The sequence below is a fragment of the Aquila chrysaetos genome, chromosome 15 (genome assembly GCF_900496995.4).
Source record: "Aquila chrysaetos chrysaetos chromosome 15, bAquChr1.4, whole genome shotgun sequence".
In the NCBI taxonomy this organism is placed as follows: domain Eukaryota; kingdom Metazoa; phylum Chordata; class Aves; order Accipitriformes; family Accipitridae; genus Aquila; species Aquila chrysaetos.
The window spans coordinates 29,779,825-29,799,182 of record NC_044018.1 but is presented as its reverse complement, the minus strand read 5'-3'; the positions used below and the strand labels follow the sequence as shown (position 1 = coordinate 29,799,182).

The following is a 19,358-nucleotide window of genomic DNA, read 5'->3' as shown; positions in this document are numbered from 1 at the left end:
AATACTTATAAAAAAGTTTTTGACCGAAGTTGGAGGTTGCTAACGAATTTACATTGCGTTCAGATAACTCCAGCTTTGGGGGGGGGGGGGAGGAAGAAAAAAAATAATATCTTCTCTCCCTGATGGGAGAAAAATGAAAAAAAAAAAAAAAAAGAGAATGATTTATTGAGAAGAGTTCAAGTACAGGATTAACCTAAATCAAAATATAACTTCAGATGTTTACACAGATCAGCTAAAGCCAACTTTCACAACTCCAAGTTTTTGATTTTGGTACAATTGCTACAACGTTTTTTGGTCACGAAATGCCTCTAACATCCCCTTAAAATTCATGTTAGTAACACAAAACACATCTTACAAGCCTTGAGCCTATTTGCCTGCTGAAAACGCTGTTAAATGTGTTAAGTGTTTGCATTATATCAGGCAAATGAGTGCGGACTCCGGAGAAAGGGGGGGTTGGCTTGGGGGGGGGGTGGTGGTGGAATTTTTTTTTCCTTGCTCTTTGCTTTTTCTGCTGGGGCAATTTGGATAGAAAGAAGTCTCCGGTTGAGATGCCAGCATAAAGCTGGGTGTTTATATATATAATTGCACAAGGAGTGACGAGGTCGGTGCTGCCGCCTCCTTTTCCTTCCCTCCGGCTGAGAAATAACTAAATAGAGGGGGAAAAAAAATCTTCTGGACGGGCCAGTTTCATCTTATACACAGTCATATCAAAACCAACAAAAATCAGACCTTTCCTCCCCCCTTCTCAAGTTCCCCTAGATATTTTTTTCCCCTTTAAAGAGCACAAATACAGCTTTTCTTTAATTTTCCCCTCCACGCTCTAACCTTTCCCAGTCGCTAGGAAATGAAGCAGGTTTAAAAACCGAAGAGGCTGAAATGCTCTGGATGCTTTAAGGCTATGCCTTAAAGTTATTCGCCTTTTTTTTTTTTTTTTTTTTTTTTTTTTTAAGGGCAACCAAAAGGAATGCGAGCCGCCAGCCCTCATTCCGTTTTATGGTGGTCACTTTGGTGGTCAAATTCAAGTGCTGTGACTCCACAGCTGCCTCTTCTCTGCTTCCTTGCAGGAAGCAGGCAAATCCTATCCTTTAAACTGGGTTTAAAAACCAAAACGACACCAGGGCTTGGTTTAGATGTATTTACCTACGAAGAGCAATAAATTATTCACGCACCTAGAGGAGAGACGGCGAGTTTTATGCCACACAGATTTTTGTTGTTTGCTGTTGTGTTAGGGTTTTTTTGGGGGGTCTGTGTGCTTTGTTTGGGGTTTAAGAAGCTGCTTGGATATTGTTTTTTCAACAACAGGCTTTAAGTCCTCGCCTGGATGCAAAGCTTCGCGCCTACAGCCTTCCTATGGAATCGAGATTGGGATAAATGTAACAAAAAATGTGTATTTTGGAGGCTTTCCCCTTTTAATCGGAGGGAGAAGATCCTCCACGCAGGTTGCAAAGAGGAGGGAATTGGGGAAAAAAATAATTACACTCATAAACAATAGCTTAACATTATTAGTTTGTAGTTAGTATTAATATTGGTCCATAAAAAGCCAAGTTAAAAGATCGCTGACACTTTAATTAAAAGTTTTGCCCAAAACGACGTCCAAGTCATAAAGTAGGGCAGATTACAAACCTGAAGAAATCCATCTCTGCAGCCAGAGTTCTTGCCCCTATATAGATATATATATATATTCATCAGCCAAACGGTGCATTAGAGAGGAAAACACAGCTCATTTTGGAATTACAGACATATTTATATGTGTGTATATCTCTCTCTCCGCACACACGCATTCAGAGAGGCTCTCACGCCCCGATCCCTTATAAAAAGGGTTTTATGAGAACGGCTCTTTAAATAGAAAATACAAAGCTAGAGAAGGAGGGGGGGGAATCCAGAAATTAATGAGAATAAATGATCAGGAGTGCGTTGGTGCATTAGGGGGATGAAGAAAGCTCAAAGTGAGGAAGAGCACACAACCTTAGCATGTGAAGCCGCCATGTTTCCCTTCAAGATTTCCTAATAAATACATAAAAATCCGGGCACACTGCCTGATAAGCACCATAGTTTGGAAAGCTCTACTGAAATAGCCACTGTATTTTTTGCTCAGGCATCTCGAAATCCTTTGCTTTCTGCTCGGCTGCAAGGTACGGACTTGCGAGGCTGTTTTCTTCCATTAAAATCAACTTTTTTTCCTCCCCCCCCCCTCCCCGCCTCCTTGCATTGCTGCAGAATTGCAGGGTATTTATATTTTTAGCAGAGGCTGCAACCTCCGCCCGGTTGCTCGAGGTGCGTTTTCCTCCCCATTTCTCTAGAACTCGCCTCGGAATTAAGCAACCCCCCCTGGTTCAAATGCAAACAGCAGGTTGGGTGCTAGCAAATGAAATAAAATTAAACAGAGAAGAGCGAGGTGAAAAGGGAGCTGCCCAGGGATGCCCAGTTCCAAGAGGGACATCCCCGAGCAGGGCTGGGACCCTCTGATGCTCCTTTTTGGTGAATTGGTTATTTTCGGGTGAGTTTACGCATTGTTTTTTCGGGGAGCGAAGCGAAAACACAAGCAGCCGTCGAGGCTTTTTCTGCTCCCAAGGCTCAGTGCTCTAAGGCTGAGATTTGCCTTTTTTTCCTTCTTGCTGTTTGAATTTACTGCGACTCGGTTTGACAAGATCCTCTCTGTAAAAGCGTCTCCCTCTCTCCTGGTGCGTTAGTTTTGTTCGGAGTATTCAGCCCACCACCAAATAGATCCCATGACGGAGTTTAGTTGGGGTTTATGTTTGGACAATTAAATATTTTTGTTTATTCTTCCTTTTACTGGGCGTTTTAAAAGGGATAATTCAAGGGGAAAAAACCGCCTAAGTGGCATCCCGTAAAGAAAAGGATAAAAAAGGGGGGGGCTGGGGGGTGGGTGCGCTGCAATATTTTCATAGAGATGAAAGCAGCCACCTCTGCTCGGCAGAGAAATATTTCCCACCCCAGGCAGATGCTTTCTAATCCAGGTGAAAACCCGATTAGCGCCCCAATTGTTGCAGGCAATTTTGTTCCTTCAAGACTATTTAGAGGCGGTGGGCTAACGCCTCGGAGCCTGGTACCGCGGAAGTTACGCGTCCTTCAGGTGCACCTTTCCAGAGGGTTTGCAGAAGAGATTTTTTTCTTTTTCTTTTTCCCAGAAATTTTTTCCCCCGCCTAATAATTCTTTGCCAAACTCGCAAAATATCTGGCAGCACTTCGGTATCCCTGTTTTTTCGTAGGAAAACGCAGAAGGACAGCGAAAGAGGAGGCTCCCGGGGCACGGGATAGAAGACAAATTACTTTAATAAGAATATCTTTTTTAATTCAGCTGGAAGAATAAATGATGAGAGTATTGCTGAAAGTACATTCATTGATTGACAATAAACAATTGCATTAAATATTCAATATGCCACTCTTACGTAATAAATATTTAACCAAACATTAAAGGAGGTTTTCGAATATTTATTAGACATTGACTTAATTCATTTGTTCTATTCCTTGATATATCACTAATTCGATATCAAAAGTCATTAAGCCAGGCCTGCTTTAACTTTAAAGTTGGAAACTTTACACGATCCCCCGCACACTGTCATTGCTTAAATGGTATATTCTCCATAAAGCATGCCAACTTGGTTGATGTATAGTTGATGTGCACACAGAGATCAACATAATTAGCGTATGTTAGAAGCTTGTTAATTAGCACCAACCCCCTCGCTCCCAGATAGAGAGATAGATAGAGATTTACTTATAATTTAGCAGCCCAGCTGTAGGAAGAGCTGGGCATTCCCGCCTGCAGCAAGGTTTTGAGAAATGTTGGAAAACTTACTTCTGCATCTCCAGCGATTTTATTGAGCTACCTAAAGTCTACGCAGGAACACTTCTAAGGATAGAAATAGTCAGAATAATAAATTATAATAATCAGCGTAATTGAAATATTAAAAAAAGGCTGGAAAAACCCCGTTCGAGCTCCCTAAGACCCTCCCTCTCCCCCCCCCCTCCCCAGCCCAAATCGCCCCCCACCCCATCTCCAAACCCTGCTGAAAAGCAGCAAGCGGAATCCAAATAGGAAGGAGAGGAGGGGAAGGGGAAAAAAAAAAAAAAAAGGCAAGGAAAAAAAAAAAAAAGCAGCAACTTCACAAGCCGCCCCTTGTACTTGTTCTGCTGTGAATGCTTACAAGGGGTGTGCCTTCGGGAAAATGAATACAAATCTGCAATTGATTTTCATAATGTTTCTGCGGTGTTTGCAAACCAATCGTTTGAACCTCTGAGATCTTACCTAAGTGAACCACTCCTACGCATCTAAGTGCTCCAAACTGATATATGACAATATCTACTTTGGATCACGTGTCCTCCGGAGCGACTAAGACGGATAGCGCGTCATCTCGCCTTCCCAAATTTTTTCCCCTCCGCACATCGGATCCAAAACATCTAGCTATAGGAGCAAGAAAAGGAGAAAGATGTTTAACTCGGTGAACCTGGGCAACTTCTGCTCCCAGTCGCGTAAGGAGCGGAGCGCTGAGTTTGGAGAAAGGGCAGGTTGCGCTTCTAATCTCTACCTCCCCAGCTGTACCTATTACGTCCCTGAATTTTCAACTGTGTCATCTTTCTTGCCACAGGCCCCCTCTCGCCAAATCTCCTACCCTTACTCCACCAACCTCTCGCAAGTGCAGCCCGTGCGAGAGGTCTCCTATGGTCTAGACCCCTCAAGTAAATGGCACCACCGAAGCAATTACGCCTCGTGTTATTCCGCAGAAGATCTGATGCATAGAGAGTGCATCCCGCCTTCCACCATGACCGAAATGCTAATGAAAAACGAGAGCGTGTACAGCCACCACCACCCCAGCTCCAACCACCCGGCATCGACGGGATTCTACACCAGCATGAACAAAAACACTGTCTTGCCCCAAGGTTTCGACCGCTTCTTCGAAAATGCCTATTGCGGGGCGGAAAATCCGAGCGAGCCCTGCCTGCAGAAGGGTGAGGGCAAAGTGGAGGCAGAGTCCCAAGCCCACGCACTGTCATCCCGCGGAGAGCAAGGTATAGACCCGGAAGATGAGGAGGAAAACACAAACCCAGGGTCTTCAGCCTCGTCCTCTTCTGTCACCAAGGAAGGAAGCAAAAGCAGCAATTCGAGTAGGTAGAGCAGTAAATGGAAAGGTTAAGGGACTAGCCCGTGTGTTTTGTCGGTCAAATTTTATGTGGAGTTTTATAAGCATTCAAAGGATTTTATTATAACCTACAAAGCTCTTTCTTCCAACGAGAAGAATTTTTACGATGGGAAAAGCTCTTTGAAAAAAATGGAGATGTTAGGCGCAGACACAGTATCTTAGAGTCTGTGAAATTTTAAAAGCACACCATCGTGACAAATATTAACTTTGATCATGAACTTACATGAGCATTTTAAAAGGATTTGGTCCCGGGTTGCTGAGGGTAAAAGGCAATTGGGCAGAACACTACTTTAGCTGCCTCTGCTTGCTTTTAGGCATTAAGATGCATGCAAAATGTTTGGGGCGGCTTTTTTTTTTTTTTTTTTTTTTTAATTAAAACTGTATGTCGAGTCTTTTCTCTTGGTGGGGGTGCAGTGCTATGGGGGAAATCTGCCGAATTTGCAGGCAAAGCCGAGCATTTTCTTCGACTTTTCTGTTTAAAGTGGCATTTATTCTCCTCCAAGCCTAGTGGAGCGTCTAGCTTTTGTCAGGAAGGGCTTTTACTTACGTGGTTGTTTCCTTGGGTCTTCTGGGGGTTTTTTTGCATGCACTCACATTTTCTAGGCAGTCTTAGAGGAGCTTTTTTAAAGGCTGGATCCAGGCAACTTTGCAAGTTAGCGTTCAGCGTGGGGCTCTTTTGGGAAGAGGGGAGGGTTGTTTTGTTTTCCTATTTGCTTTCGGGATGCAAGTCGCCTTTTGCAGCTCAGATGCTAAGTTCTCTTTTACTTTGATTCCTTTTTGCGTGTGTGGCGAGGACTGGAGTTAATCAAAAACTTATGCGGAACATAATATCTAGTTCCTCTAATTCCAACCTTGCTCATGCTGTTTCTATACAGATAACAGATTTGCAGCTGAGCGTGGGTTTTTCTCCCCCCCCCCCCCCCCCCGCCCCGAGCCTCTCTAAACCCTGCTCCAGCAGCCTGCTGCCTCCAGTCCCGGGCTGTTCTTTATTTAAAAAAAATAACCTATCTGCACCGAAAGTGTCTGCATGTGCCTGCGTTAAGCCCCGTGCAGTGGGAAAATAATTACACCACGGTCCTTAAGACCCTGTGTAACCTCACCTCTGCTACCCCTAACAATAGGCGAACTGCTGGAAGATATCTCCCCCCGCATTAATAACTGGAGTTATTAAGCTGCTCCTATCTATCTGATCAGCTGTGAAGATGAGTCTGTGTCTTGCATTTCCTTAGGATATTTACCCTGCCTTCTGGTTCTTTTAAGGTGCTCCCAGAACGAGGAAGAAGAGATGCCCCTATTCGAAATTCCAGATCAGAGAGCTAGAGAGAGAATTTTTCTTCAATGTCTATATAAACAAAGAAAAAAGGCTCCAGTTGTCTAGGATGTTAAATCTTACTGACCGACAGGTTAAAATTTGGTTTCAGAACAGAAGAATGAAAGAAAAAAAATTAAGCAGAGACCGCCTGCAGTATTTCTCTGGAAATCCCTTGTTGTGAACATCTTTTGAAATCCCCTCTGCTGGTGAAGTGTATGTGTATTGAGGAGGAACAGTTGCGAGCATGGGTTTGCCCTTTGAGTCGACAAAGCAACCTCAAAGTTTAAGCCTTTTCGTTACTTATATTTGTATGTCTGGGACAGTGCTGAGTAACAAAAGGAGTGAGATTTTCTTTCAGTTCCCGCTTCAAGGACTTGAATTCCATGAACGTTTTATTTAACTTTTTTTTCTTTTTTTGCCTTTTTTTTTTTTGGTTGTTTTTTCCTGAACAGGTTGGGATTCCCCTTTTTTATTATTATTATTATTATTATTATTATTTTTATTGTTATTATTATCTAGGCACCCTGTCCATTTGAATAAACCGCAGTGCTGTGTGTTACTACCACGGTGATTTCAGTATGCAGCTGTGTTATCACAAGAGCGGCCAAAGTCTCCCTGTAGGATCAAATCACTTCATCTGGGGTGAGTGTGTGTGTGAGTGTGTGTGTGTGTGTGTGTGTGTGTATGCACACACAGACATGTGTGTCCTTGTGTGTGCGTGTGTGCACATTCACACCCACCCCGCTCATCTCTGTTCTAAGGAAGATCATTATTTCCACCTTCTCCATCCACCCTTTCTCTCTAAAAATATATATATGCATATATATCTGGGAGTGTGTGCGCGTATATATCCATATATATATATATTCTCTGCAGTATCATTTCTACATTTGGAGTCGGGGCGGGGGGGGGAATCCATACGAAAATACATTTGCAATAACTGTCTCTGAAATGGTTTGTAAATAAATTTCGTAGTGCTTTCTTTTTTTTTTTTTTCTTTTTCCCCTGGAAATGGGAGACGAAGAACAACAAGAGAAAAAAAAATCCTGAAAAAGAATAATAATTAAGAAAAATTCTTTGTGTATGTAAAGTGAGTCCCCGGGATACTCTGTGAAATTCTGTGGCAAATAAAGACATTGCAAGCTGTTCTACATTATGATTTTATTTGACCATTTTATTAGAATTTCCCCTCTTAAAAGCCTCTTTGCGGTCATTGTGGTGTGGGTTTTTTTTCTATAGGAGTTTAAATACCTGAATGCATATCAGAAATATCATCATCCATATTCATGGGACTCACTGCAATCTGCTCTAATAGGACTGGTATTAATATGAAACCTCCACCTTGGAGTACACGTTTGGTGTGGAGTTCATTGTATTCATCAGCGAACTGAAATTTATAGGATTTTTCTTGGCCCAGTAATCCTACTCTGAATTTGGCTCCAGATGTCTTTCGCTGTTTTCCGGTTGTAGTTAATCTTTTTGCATTTTCATGAGAACAATATATTAGTCTTCTTAAAAAAATAAAAAAATAATAATAAAAAAAGAATGAAACTCTAATTACAGCGAGAAACGAGCTGCATTTCCATAAGTCAAGGATACCTTATACCTACAAAGCACAAATGCAAAGTCAAGTCCTTAAATTCCTGCTTAAGGAAAACAAGTTCAACTCCCAGGCACAGGGCATAAAAGTGATTTTTCTTCCCCCCCCTGTTTGCACAATGACTTTTTTCTCGCAGTGTCCGAAAGCAACACAACGTTTTCGAGGACAAAGAAATCCCGAAGATGCCGTTGGTGATGTGGTGCATGTATTTTGTGTACATACAACAATTCGGAAGGGTTGGTTTTTTTGGGGGGGGGGTGGTGGTTTATGTTTGAGGTTTCCAATCTGGATGCTCTCCTGCTTTCTGATGTGGAGCGATGGGATTGCGCATATGGACGAGGGCGGGGGGGGGGGGGGGGGGGACAAAGAGGGGGGAATAAAACCCCCAGCAGCCAAGAAACAGCACATTATATTCCCATCCATTGAGCGTGTTCTTGTAAAATTCTCATACTTGCTTTTAAATACAACCCTGTTGAATGAAAAACCCTTTGATGGTGTCTTCTGATTTTATTTGACAACGGTAGGGAAAAAAAATGATAAACCCACAAAAATGCTTTTCGTTTGCACCCATCCAAACACCCCTACGCACCCCCCCCCCCGGGCAATTAAACGCAAACCAACTTCAAGCTTTCGTGATAGACCCGTCACGATATGATCTTGAAAGGATGTTCAGAGGCATGTTTCTCATTAAAAGAGTGGGAAAGGGAAGAAAAAGGGGCTCCATGGATAGCAAAACGCTTCTTTATTTTCTATTTATTTTTGCAAAGCCTGCTTGCTGAAAGGATGCTTGTCCCCGGCCTAAAGATCTCGCCTAAGCTTTATATTCAATAAACTAGGCGTAAAGGAGGGGATTTTTTCTTTTTCTTTTTTTTTTTTTTTTTTTTTTTTTTTTTTTTTTTTTGCCGGCTGCAAAGTAAAATAGACAAGATGAAGATAGGAGCCATCTTCCTGGCAGATGTAGCTGCACGCCGGGACCAGCCCGAGGAGGGGGCTTATCCTCCACCGCACACCCCCGAAAAAAAAAAAGGAAAAAAAAAAAAAAAAAGCACCTTTCTTTAATGAGTGTTTGCCAAACCTTCCCAAGGTTAGGAAAACTAAAGAGAGGTGCAATAAGGTGAATATCGGGAGGTCAGAAGCGGCAGTTAATGCTCCGTAACAGCAGCGGCTGTCCGGACAAAAGCGGCTAGTCTAGACATTGTAATAAAGACTGCAGCACTAAACAGCTTAATTTTTCTTAATTACCCCGTCTGGCTAAAGGAAAAGACTTCCGCAGTAAATAGTAAACAAATAAGGGAGTCTTGCCCAGGGAATTTTTTTTTTTCCTCTCTCCCCCTCCCTCCCTCTCCCCCCCCCCGCCTTTTCCAAGGCTCCAGTTCAACTGCAGCACAATGAAACTGTAGGCCTAGTTCAAAGTTTTCGCGAGCTAAAATGGAATGCTAGTTGTAAAATCCAAGTTTATAGACCATGTGGGAGTTTACAGCAGCATTAAGCATCAGTGCCATGTAGGAAAAGGGCTGTTAATGTTCTGGGGAGGGGGGGAGAAGGGGCTGGCGGAGGACGGGGGGGGGGGCACTGAAGATGCTTTGGGTACCACAATGGGGGAGCGTACAAGCAGAACAGGGTTGAGACATATGTATCTCGGCAGCCCAGTGTGCGTGCACCTATAGGGAGGGTGACATATGCGGCGGGGCGAGGGGAGGGTCCGGCGCCGGGTTTTTTGGGGGGCCGGCTCCTATTTAACGGCAGAACCCCCCAAATTGCCATGGCGAGGGGTTTTCCGAGGCGGGCCGAGGGATGCAGGGGTGGGAGTGAGCCCCACAGGAAGAAAAATGTGAATATATGATGTCTTTGAACTTCAATAAAGTCAAGTCCATCACCTTTAACCCTTTTGTAATAAAGCGGAATCAGAGAGGGTCGCGGCTCCCCGGCCGCCCCGCCTCCAGGGAGCCGGGGGGGGGGGTCAGGGTGGGGGGCCCCCACACTTTTCCCCCGAAAAAAAAAAAAACCCAACCCCAAACTCTGATTTTGAACCCCGCGTGGCGTTTATGATGCTTAATATTTAACTCAGCCGCGCAGCATTTAATGCATTTCGAAGCAGGTTTAACACACACGGCACACACTCTTTATTATTGTTATAAACCTTTTGATATCTTAACGCATGAAAAGTTTTTATAACTTTGTTTGGCGTAAAAGTTTTACAAGTTTTTCCTCTCCCCCCCCCCCCTTTTTTTTTTTTTTTTAATTCCCAGCACGCATTTAGGCTTTTCCATCAACTTTATTCCTACCTCGGATGTCCATCACAATAAAGCCTCCCTCATAGGCTGGGGAGCTCGCTCTGTGCTCTACGTTAATGACACCCAGACTAATTACGAAGGCCCTTTCCGTGTGACGTACAAACACACCAACCCAACCTGTTTCCTATTGCTCCCTGGATTTCATACACAACATATTGGAAGCAGCTCTGGGTGACTTTGTTGTGAAATATTGCAGAGAGCTAAGGAGGCGAGGGGGCCGGCTTCTAATTGGCTTCTTGCGGGATAATAATGTTCAATTATGTTGGCTTCTATACAAAGAAAATTAATTCCATTTTTGAAAAAAAAAAGAAAGAAAGAAAAGAAAGGGGAAAAAGAAAGGAGAGAAAAAAGAAAAGAAAGGAAAAAAGAAAAGACAAAAAGGGGGGGAAAAGGAAAAAAAGAAGAAAAAAAAGAAGCGTGACTGGGGAGGGGGGATCTGTAAGAGCTGCAAATGCCGGATTAAAGTGTGCAGAGATCCTCGCCGTGTTGGACGGGGCTGCGCACCCCCACGCACACGCACCCACTTGCACCCACAGCACCCCACGGCCCCCCGCAGCCTCTCCCGAAGGTGCCAGGGCAGGAGCACGTAAACTTGACTGTGTGATAAGGCGAAACCTCCGTGGTGGCCTGTAAATAAACAACTTTCAGCTGAGCAACTCCGCGAGAGCGGCACCCAATAGCCACGAGGGGAAATCCTTCCTTTTGACCATTTCCATCCTTTTGACCATTTGCACTTTTCCTCACGGGTCTGACGTTGGTTTGCAACTTGGCCAGAGCCGGGATTTCGCAAAAGCGAAGAAGAAAGCCAGTGGTTTTGGCAAGTGGACTCGAATCGACCATCAATTGAGCTAATCTTCGCCTGTGGATCCTGGGGTGAATTCATTTATTTGTGTACGAGGAACTTTTATAGGAGCAATAGCTGCTCCCGACGGAGAGGCAGGGCTGGGTACAGGCAAAGCAGGCAGCAATTCCCAGGTCCTGGAGCCCCCTCCCAGGGACCCCGGTGGCCCATAACCTTGGCGAAAGGCGATTAAATTGGTTCTCCTGAAGCACCGCTCTGCCGAAGGGGGACCGGCGGCGAATTTGCTGCTGAAATATTGTAAAGCCACCGGCAAAAGGAGGAGGGAGGGGAAGGGAGGGAGGGGGGAGGTGGGGGGGGGGGGGAAGAGAGGGAAAAAACTATGGGGAAGGAATTGCGGATTTGAGGCGAAGCGTTTGCAAACTTGCAATTTAGTTTTTAACACCCCCCAAAAAATATGAAGAGCTCCCTAAAAATAAGTAGACCCCCCCCCAAATAAATAGACCTCCAAAAATAAATAGGCCTTCCCAAATAAATAGGCCCCCCAAATAAATACCCCCCTAAAAATAAATAGCCCCCCAAAAAAGGAGACGCTGGCTGGGGTGGGGGGAGGCTCAGGGCTGTGCTGCCCCTCCGCTCTCTGGGAATATGTTAAAAATATGACTTATATTATTTTGCCCCAAAATGGCGGCTCATTAAGGCCTGGCTTATCCGCCTTTCATAAAGTTGGGGGATAGAGGGATGCACAGCATATGTTAGATGGAAGCACGTTTCTCTGCTTTTGATAACTTCTAAATTACAACATGAAACCACGAGAATGTGGTTTGCAACCTCATAAGGCTTGCCTTTTTTTTTTTTTTTTTTTTTTTTTTTAATCTGGAGTTGAGGAATTAGGCTGGAACATATTGCTGATGGAGCCCATAAAAAACTTTATTCATTTTGGAAAAAAAAAAAGGGGGGGGAAGACTTAATGTAAACATTACAATTGTTTATGTGCTACAAGTAGCAAAGTAAATTCGTTCGTTTTAATTGTTAAAAAGCGGCCTAATTCCTCTCTTTGAATTAAGTGATACATGCTCAAGAAAATCTGCAGTCCTCTGCTTTAAAGATGTGCTTGATATAAACCGTATGTGATGGTACAAATGACGGTTTAAAACAGCCGAAACTCTTTGGGGTTTGCGAAGAGTGTGTGATTAAGAAAGCAGGAGATAGGCGAAGTTATCTCTCGGAATGAGGGCTGCAGGTATGGAAAAAAATATTTTAAAATTTAAAAAAAAAGGAGAATTACAGTGGTTTGTAAAGAAAATTCTCTCCCTGCACATATGTTTCTCAGTACTCTCACCCTCTGTGGCGGTATCTGTGTTTAGAAGGTAGAGTCCCCCAAATTTAAGCAAATATAGCGAAATTAAAAGGTCAGGCTTTAGCTCCACTATCTCCAGCTTATTTCCGTGCTATAGGTGTGAAATTTGTATTTATTGGGTTGCCCCCCCCCCCAGTTGCTGCTTTTTCTTTCTCAGGGAGAAACGTGAGTGTTAATCTCCCGTCCTCGCCGTGCTCTCCATATTCTGTTAAAATTGTAATTGAAACAATAATGTTTATTTTGAAGCGCTCAGCAGACCGGCGTTGCCGCTTCAAAGGCGCCTGTTAAATTATCAGCGTTTTAACAAAGTTTGAAAGAAATAATTTTCCTATCGTCATATGTGAAAAATAGGAATTCTTTGAGGTTTGCTCTTAACTTGCAAGGCAGAGCCACATTTTAGCACGTCCTTCATTGTTTTCAATTTTTACCTTTCATCGTTACTTTTCGCCTCTTTCAACTTCACTTTTTTTTTTTTAACTTCATGAAAGGGGCTCTCCAAAATCCGCATTGCCATCATCCGCTCAGTGATTTTGCAGCTTAAAAACCGCAGCGCAGCCACCAGCATTTCCCAGACCAAAAAAAAAAAAAAAAAAAAAAATCCAAAACCCAAACCACCCAAAATCACCTTTAATTTTCCAAACGAGCAATAATCCACATTTCCAGAGCTCCCACCCGGACTTCCCCACCTCTGCTAGAAATAATTCTCTCTTTTTTTTTTTTTTTTTTTTTTTTTTTTTCCCGGGAAGGGTAGGGGGGCAATATTTAAGTTTGTTAACGCGGCTGGAAAATTAAAGGAAACATTTCAGCACTGAATAAACTCCTCCAAAATCCCCGTGTCACATCGTTGTGCTCTGTCACCCTGCCTGCTGTTGCTTATATATGAATTACACTTTCCAAATTTCGCCTTCATGATCAAAGGGAAGGGAAAAGGGTCCAAACTCCATCCAGTACATGGGTGCTATGTTGGGGGTAGAAAAGCTTGAACACAGTTTTCAATACCACCTCAAGGAACATAATATCATTCCATAATTCTTTGACTTAAGTTACTCAGAAAGAAGGAAGCAGGGTAAGAGGGATTGTAAAGTTTGATAGATTTCTTGTGGTGATAGTTTACAGTTTCTAAGCCAACATATAAAGGCGTGGGTTTTATTTTTGCATCGCTGTTATTGTACTCCAGTGTACTTTGTCATAAATCAGAATTATTTCCGCTACAACATGGGGCATAATACCGGGCAGAAATACAAATTTAAGGTAATCATTAAAGTGTTGCTACCAAATACTTCCTCGAAGCGAAAATGAATGTTTGTCATAAAAACGTAAGAAAACTTGGAAAAAAATACAATGGGCATAAGAAGCACTTTCTACACATAACTCACGGTTAAATAATTAGATTGAAAAGGGGACAGGTAAAATATTCCGGGGAAGTCTGAGAGATGCTTTGTCTTGGAAACTGCAGACATTTATATACTCCTCGGGGTGATGGGCAGAAGAGGGGGTTTTCTGGCATCTTTTCTCCCCCCCCCCCCCCCCCCGCATCCCCTCGTCCCTGCCTAGCAGGGTCCCCGGCTTTCCTGGCATCCCGAGCGCTGATTTGGGGACGTTTTAGGGCAATTGCTCTGTCTGTGGCGCTGGGGACAATGGGAGGACGTGGGGACAGCCCGCTCCGCGCATCCCCCCCCCCGCCCCGGCACAACAGGACCCGTGAAAAGAAAAGCAAACCCCCACTTTTTTGTTGGTGTGTCTCGGAGTTCAGTGGGGTAAAACCCCCTGAACTGGGGTAAAACCGCCTGAACTGGCCCAAAAAGGCCAGGTTGAACCCACGGGGGGGTGTGGGGGGGTGGGGAAGGAGCTTTCTAGGAAAGGCGTGGGGATGGAGCCCGACGGCGGCGGAGGATGAACATCGGACGTGTATATGGTTCCCCTAAAAGTGTGTAAAATTCAAAGTAGGTTATTAAAGTCCTTACCACGGGTAGACTCTCTCCTTTAAAGTTTTAATAGCATTTGTTCGTATTTATTTTCTGTAATTAGAGTAAAGCATTTTTCCCAACGGGGGTTCCACTTAGGCTGATGAATTTTATTTCTCTTTCCATTAATGACCCATGTTTATCATACTTCTAATTATTTTTAACTTTAAACAATATTCGGTCTCCTGGAGACGCCTCTGTGCTGCTTCCTAACGACAACTTCCTTCTTCCATGGCCAAAAAAAACCCATCACGGTGAAGTTTCGAGATATATTCAGGTCATATTTTTATGAACAATCCGATTTGATATTTACTCAGCCCCCTTTGCTCCCGAAAATGCTGATTAGCAACTCGCGAAACAGGCTTGAAAGCCTTCAGACATTTGCACCGGTACCTTCTGCTGGCAAAAACTGGTAAACAAAACGCCTGTGAACGGTGTAAATCTTTATTTTATACTCACAACGTTTACACATTCATAAAAGATGAGGTTTCCAGCCCCGTTTTTTTCTCTCTCCAGCAACCTGGATGGGGAGGTTTGCTCGAGATGCTCTTGCGAAGCGCCTGGTTCTGCAGAGAAGCAGATTCAAATTATTTAAAGTCACGTTTGATGTGCTCCCTGCAACTCCTTCATATCGCCTTCGACAAAAGCACCCACCAGAATACAGGGCGAAAAAATCAGGAAAACATATTTAATCTTTAGGCAGACAATACAGGAAACTATGAGGTCAAATTTTGGTGTCCCAAAAAATGCACATGTGTAACTGTTTGACTGAGCAGCATAAATTATTGGTCAGCCACATCAGCTGCAAAAATAAAGTAGAAGAGGGGGGGAAAAAAAAAATCAAACCGGGGGAAAAAAAAAAAAAAAGCAATATAATACAAAATTGCATTGGTCTTTAATTTCATCACCTATAAATGAGAAAATATTGGCTCCCATACTAAAGTTTTATTCTTTGCTTATAAATATTATGTGGAATTTTCGTTGGATATCATAAAACTGAACGATTTCTATCAAACTGTTTTAAAAAGACCTATGCAGATAACACAAATAGAGGCAATAAAGTCGCAAATAGCTTTCCAGGGGAACCAAATGGCGTCTGAAGCCTACGAAAGCTTTTACTGTGCTGGGGAAGGGGGCACACGAAATAGGATTATGCACTTTTAGGCTTTTTCGGCCTAAGATATTGAAACTCGTCCCACTTGATGCGGAGAGAAGACCCGCAAGGCTCTTGAAAGTTAAGTCGAGGGGAATTTTACAGCCCTGCTTTTGAAAATCTTTGGGAAAACAGGTTTGCAGACGTGAGAATGTTTAAGCAGGACTTTGCTCTAAACCGTTACAAATCACCCCAAACGGTCAAGTTCCACTTTCTCTGCTCAGACGTACTTTTTTTTTTTTTCCATGATTTTGCTTCCTTTCCTTTTTTCTTCCTTCTTTTTCTTCCCCCCTTCTTTTTCTTCCTCCCTTCTTTTTCTCCCACCCCCCCTTTTTTTTTTTTTTATGAAAGGTGGCGTTTTCTTTTTGTTTCACTTGAAAGTGACTCTGAACCCGTCTCTTTCTAATCGTAATGATCTTGAAATTCCGGGCTATCTCCCTTTTTATTTATTTATTCGCCATTGCCCTAATGCGCCGCTTCACCTAAAATCAGAGTTCACCCACCAGCACTGCAACACGCCGGGGAAAATGATGAAAAAAACGTATAGAGCTTTATTACTAGACAATTTAGAAAATAATAAAGAAAATAAAGTTGGGGGGGAGGGCACGGTAACCACGCAGGTTTAAATTCCGTCGTATTTAAGGCATCAAATCTTGCTCGGAGATTTAAAATTTAGAAGAAAACAACAACCTGAGCTCCCATCGCAGCGGATTGTGCCACGAAAGAGGAAAGAGGAAATATTGGAGAGAAAAGTAACTTTCCTCGTGAAATCACCCCAGGAAAAAATGAAAATCAAATAACATCCGACCAAATCGGGCAAGTTTCAGTTCGCGAAGCCTTCTGCATGATATTTAGCGAGTCCCAGATTGGATTTTTTTTTTTTTTTGCTACCCCCCAGTAGACGTTTCTTGGAGAGAAAGAGGGAGCAGACGGAGAGACAGACAGACGGACAGACAGGAGGGGAGAAAACCCACCACACCACCGCACTCTTGCAGTTCACCATCTGAAAGTCGCTCCCTTCTCACAAATTCGACCCCTTTTTTCCTCTCCACGAGGAATTATGTTGTTGTTTGTTTCCCTGCACAGCACCACACATCCCATTTTAGCCCAGAAACTTAAGACAGTTCGGGAATGAAAGTGGATAATTAGAAAAAGCTGTCTTCGCGGAGTCAGGGAAGGCGAAGCTGCTTTGCTGCGGGAAAAGAGAAAAAGGGGAAAATAAAGCAAAACTAGGTTTTCACCGTCTTTTTCTTCATCAAAAAAAGCTGCTTGGGCAATATCCAACCTGCTCTAAGGAGCTTCGGGGAAATGCCTGGCTGAAGGATCTCCGAATTATTCCCCAATTTCCACACACCCCCCCCGCGCTTTCTCTCCCCACATCTCTCTCGAAGCAGCAAAAGCAAAGCGGCACCCCCCCTCACCCCCCGACCCCATCCGCCCCCCTCCCCTTCCCCCAAACTCCCCAATAATTTTAATAAGCATAAAAATAACGCCAAGAAGCAGCAGCCGGCTCAGCCCGGAGGAGCTCGCCCGTGCCCAGCCTTGCTGGGGAGGGGGAGGAAGGCGCAGCCGAGCGGAGGAAGGAGAATGGGGGGGGGGGGGGGGTAGGGAGGCAACAATTAAAACCCTCAATCGGTTTTGGGGTGCAAAAAGACAATTCTGAGAAGGCAGGGGAAAAAGGGGGGGGGGGGGCGGGGTGGTTCAATTTTAGGTTTTACCCGCCAATTTAAAAAAAAAAAAAAAAAGGGGGGAGGAAATTTTGAAAAAATAAAAATAAAAAAAAATAAAATAAAAAAATTTTTTTTTAAAGTGTCCCCCCCTTCCCCTCTTCCTCTGCCTCCTCCCCGCGTGGCTCCGTTGGTAAACAAACCGGGGGGGGGGGACGGGACGGGGAAGGGGGGGTTTCTCCCTCCGCCTTTGTTCCCCGGGCCGGTCCCGGCCCGGTGCGGGCAGATGTCGCTGTTGCTCCACGGTGCCGCTCCCGGTGCCGCCAACTTGACCCCCGTGACGTCGTCCCCGTCTGAATCATCAAGGCCATTTTCAATCCTCATTGGCCTGGGCATCACGTGGGGGGGGGGGGGGGTGGCGGAGGGCGGGGGGGGGGGGGGGGCGTTGAGCGATGCGTGGATAATTATGGTGCTTGATATTTTTTCCCCCTAAAAAAAAGATGTCAGCCCCTGGCTGGAGTATTCCTCCTTAAAAACCCTCTCTGAAAATGTCATGTCCCAACAATGTGACTTCTAACTCGTTTTTGATGGACTCGTTGGCCGGTACCTGTAGAGGGGAGAATTATTCCTCCAGCCAAGGGATGTACATGCAGCCTGGGAGCGATTTCAGCTGCGGAGTCATGAGGAACTGTGGAATTATCCCGTCTCTTTCCAAAAGGGACGAGGTGAATAGCGCTACCTTGTCTCTCAGCACCTATCCATCTTACCTTTCGCAGCTAGACACTTGGTGTGACCCCAAAAATACGTACAGGATCGAGCAACCTGTTGCAAGACAGCTCCCATCCTGCTCCTTCCCAACCAATGTCAAGGAAGAGAATGTTTGCTGTATGTATAACGCTGATAAAAGAGCAAAAAATGCCACAGAGACAGCCCTCTACCCCAACCAAATGCCTGAGTCTTGCCTAAATGACCATGAAGTCCCCGTTCCTAGCTACTACCGAGCAAGCCAAGGTTACCCCTCCATGGAGAAGACGTCAAACTGCAGCAATCCAAATGAGTTTGAGGCAAGTTTTGAATCCAGGGCGAGCCTGAACCCAAGGAATGAGCATCTGGAACCAGCACCTCCACCTCCTCCACCTCCTCCGCCGCCCCCGGTGGCTAAAGTGAGTTTCCCCGAAAACACAAAAACAGATAATACTCAGAACACATCCACGAACGAAATTAAAACAGAAAAAAGCGCCCCAGCACCCAAAATAAGTCCTTCGGAAGCAGAGAAAGACCTGAATAAAAACACTGACACCAGCACTGACAATTCTGACAATGAAGCAAAAGGTAAGGGAATCATTCATTACCAGTAGCTAATTTCAGCAATTAGTAGTCATCCATAGCTAATAAGAGCAAGAGGAATGCGAATATGCAGTAATGTGCTCTCTACCCTGCCAACTTCTCCTCCAGAAATTGGCACAATAATGTTCTGTATTGTTGCTGTCTTTTGGAAAAAAAGATTCTTCCTAGAAATGTTGGGTTTCTAAAAAAAAATGTATATATTAGGGCTGGGAAAAAAGAGCAGAGAGCTATTTGCGAACTCGTCCTCTCGCTGTTTATATGGAGAAAATTTGCTGTGCGTGTACTTATGCAAAAAAAAAAAAAAATTTGGTCCTTGCAATCAACGCTGCAGAATGTAATAAGATGAGGTGGTTTTGCTCTGAAATCGCAGAGACTTGGGGTCTGTTTGCTTGGGGGGGGGGGGGGATTGCTTTGGGGGGTTTTGTGTTTATGAAGGCAGATGAACCCTGCTTTTTTTTCCCCCTCCATATCGCTTTCTATGCAAATGCTTTATTTCCGTGTGCTAAGCGAAATTGTCTTCTTTGGCTTTGCTCAGTGTTAAAGTGGGGTACAAAATTAAAGTGCGTAGAGTCTAATTTGCAGTTACAAACATCTCAGGCTGGAGTTGTGCACTGTGGCTCATTTCATGGCTTGGAAGCTCGTTGGGAGACTCAAAGAGGAAAAAGCTTTTTTTTTTTTTTTTTTTTTTTTTTTTCCTGGCGAA

General features: G+C 44.0%; 2 protein-coding genes across 2 annotated transcripts in view; both read left to right on the top strand.

Annotated features, from left to right (window-relative positions):
* Positions 1-4,447: 4,447 nt before the first annotated feature.
* On the top strand, positions 4,448-6,652 carry HOXC11 (homeobox C11). Its single transcript, XM_030037628.1, has 2 exons — positions 4,448-5,124; positions 6,420-6,652. The coding sequence occupies exons 1-2, from the start codon at positions 4,449-4,451 to the stop codon at positions 6,650-6,652; spliced, it is 909 nt and encodes a 302-aa protein (XP_029893488.1). The 5' UTR covers position 4,448.
* An 11,153-nt stretch (positions 6,653-17,805) lies between these two features.
* The window catches only part of HOXC10 (homeobox C10), a 4,561-nt gene continuing 3,008 nt past the window's right edge, over positions 17,806-19,358 (top strand). The window contains exon 1 of the mRNA XM_030038041.1: positions 17,806-18,640. Within this exon, the coding sequence (XP_029893901.1) occupies positions 17,857-18,640 (784 nt within the window). The 5' untranslated portion in view covers positions 17,806-17,856. The remainder of the gene's footprint in view (positions 18,641-19,358) is intronic.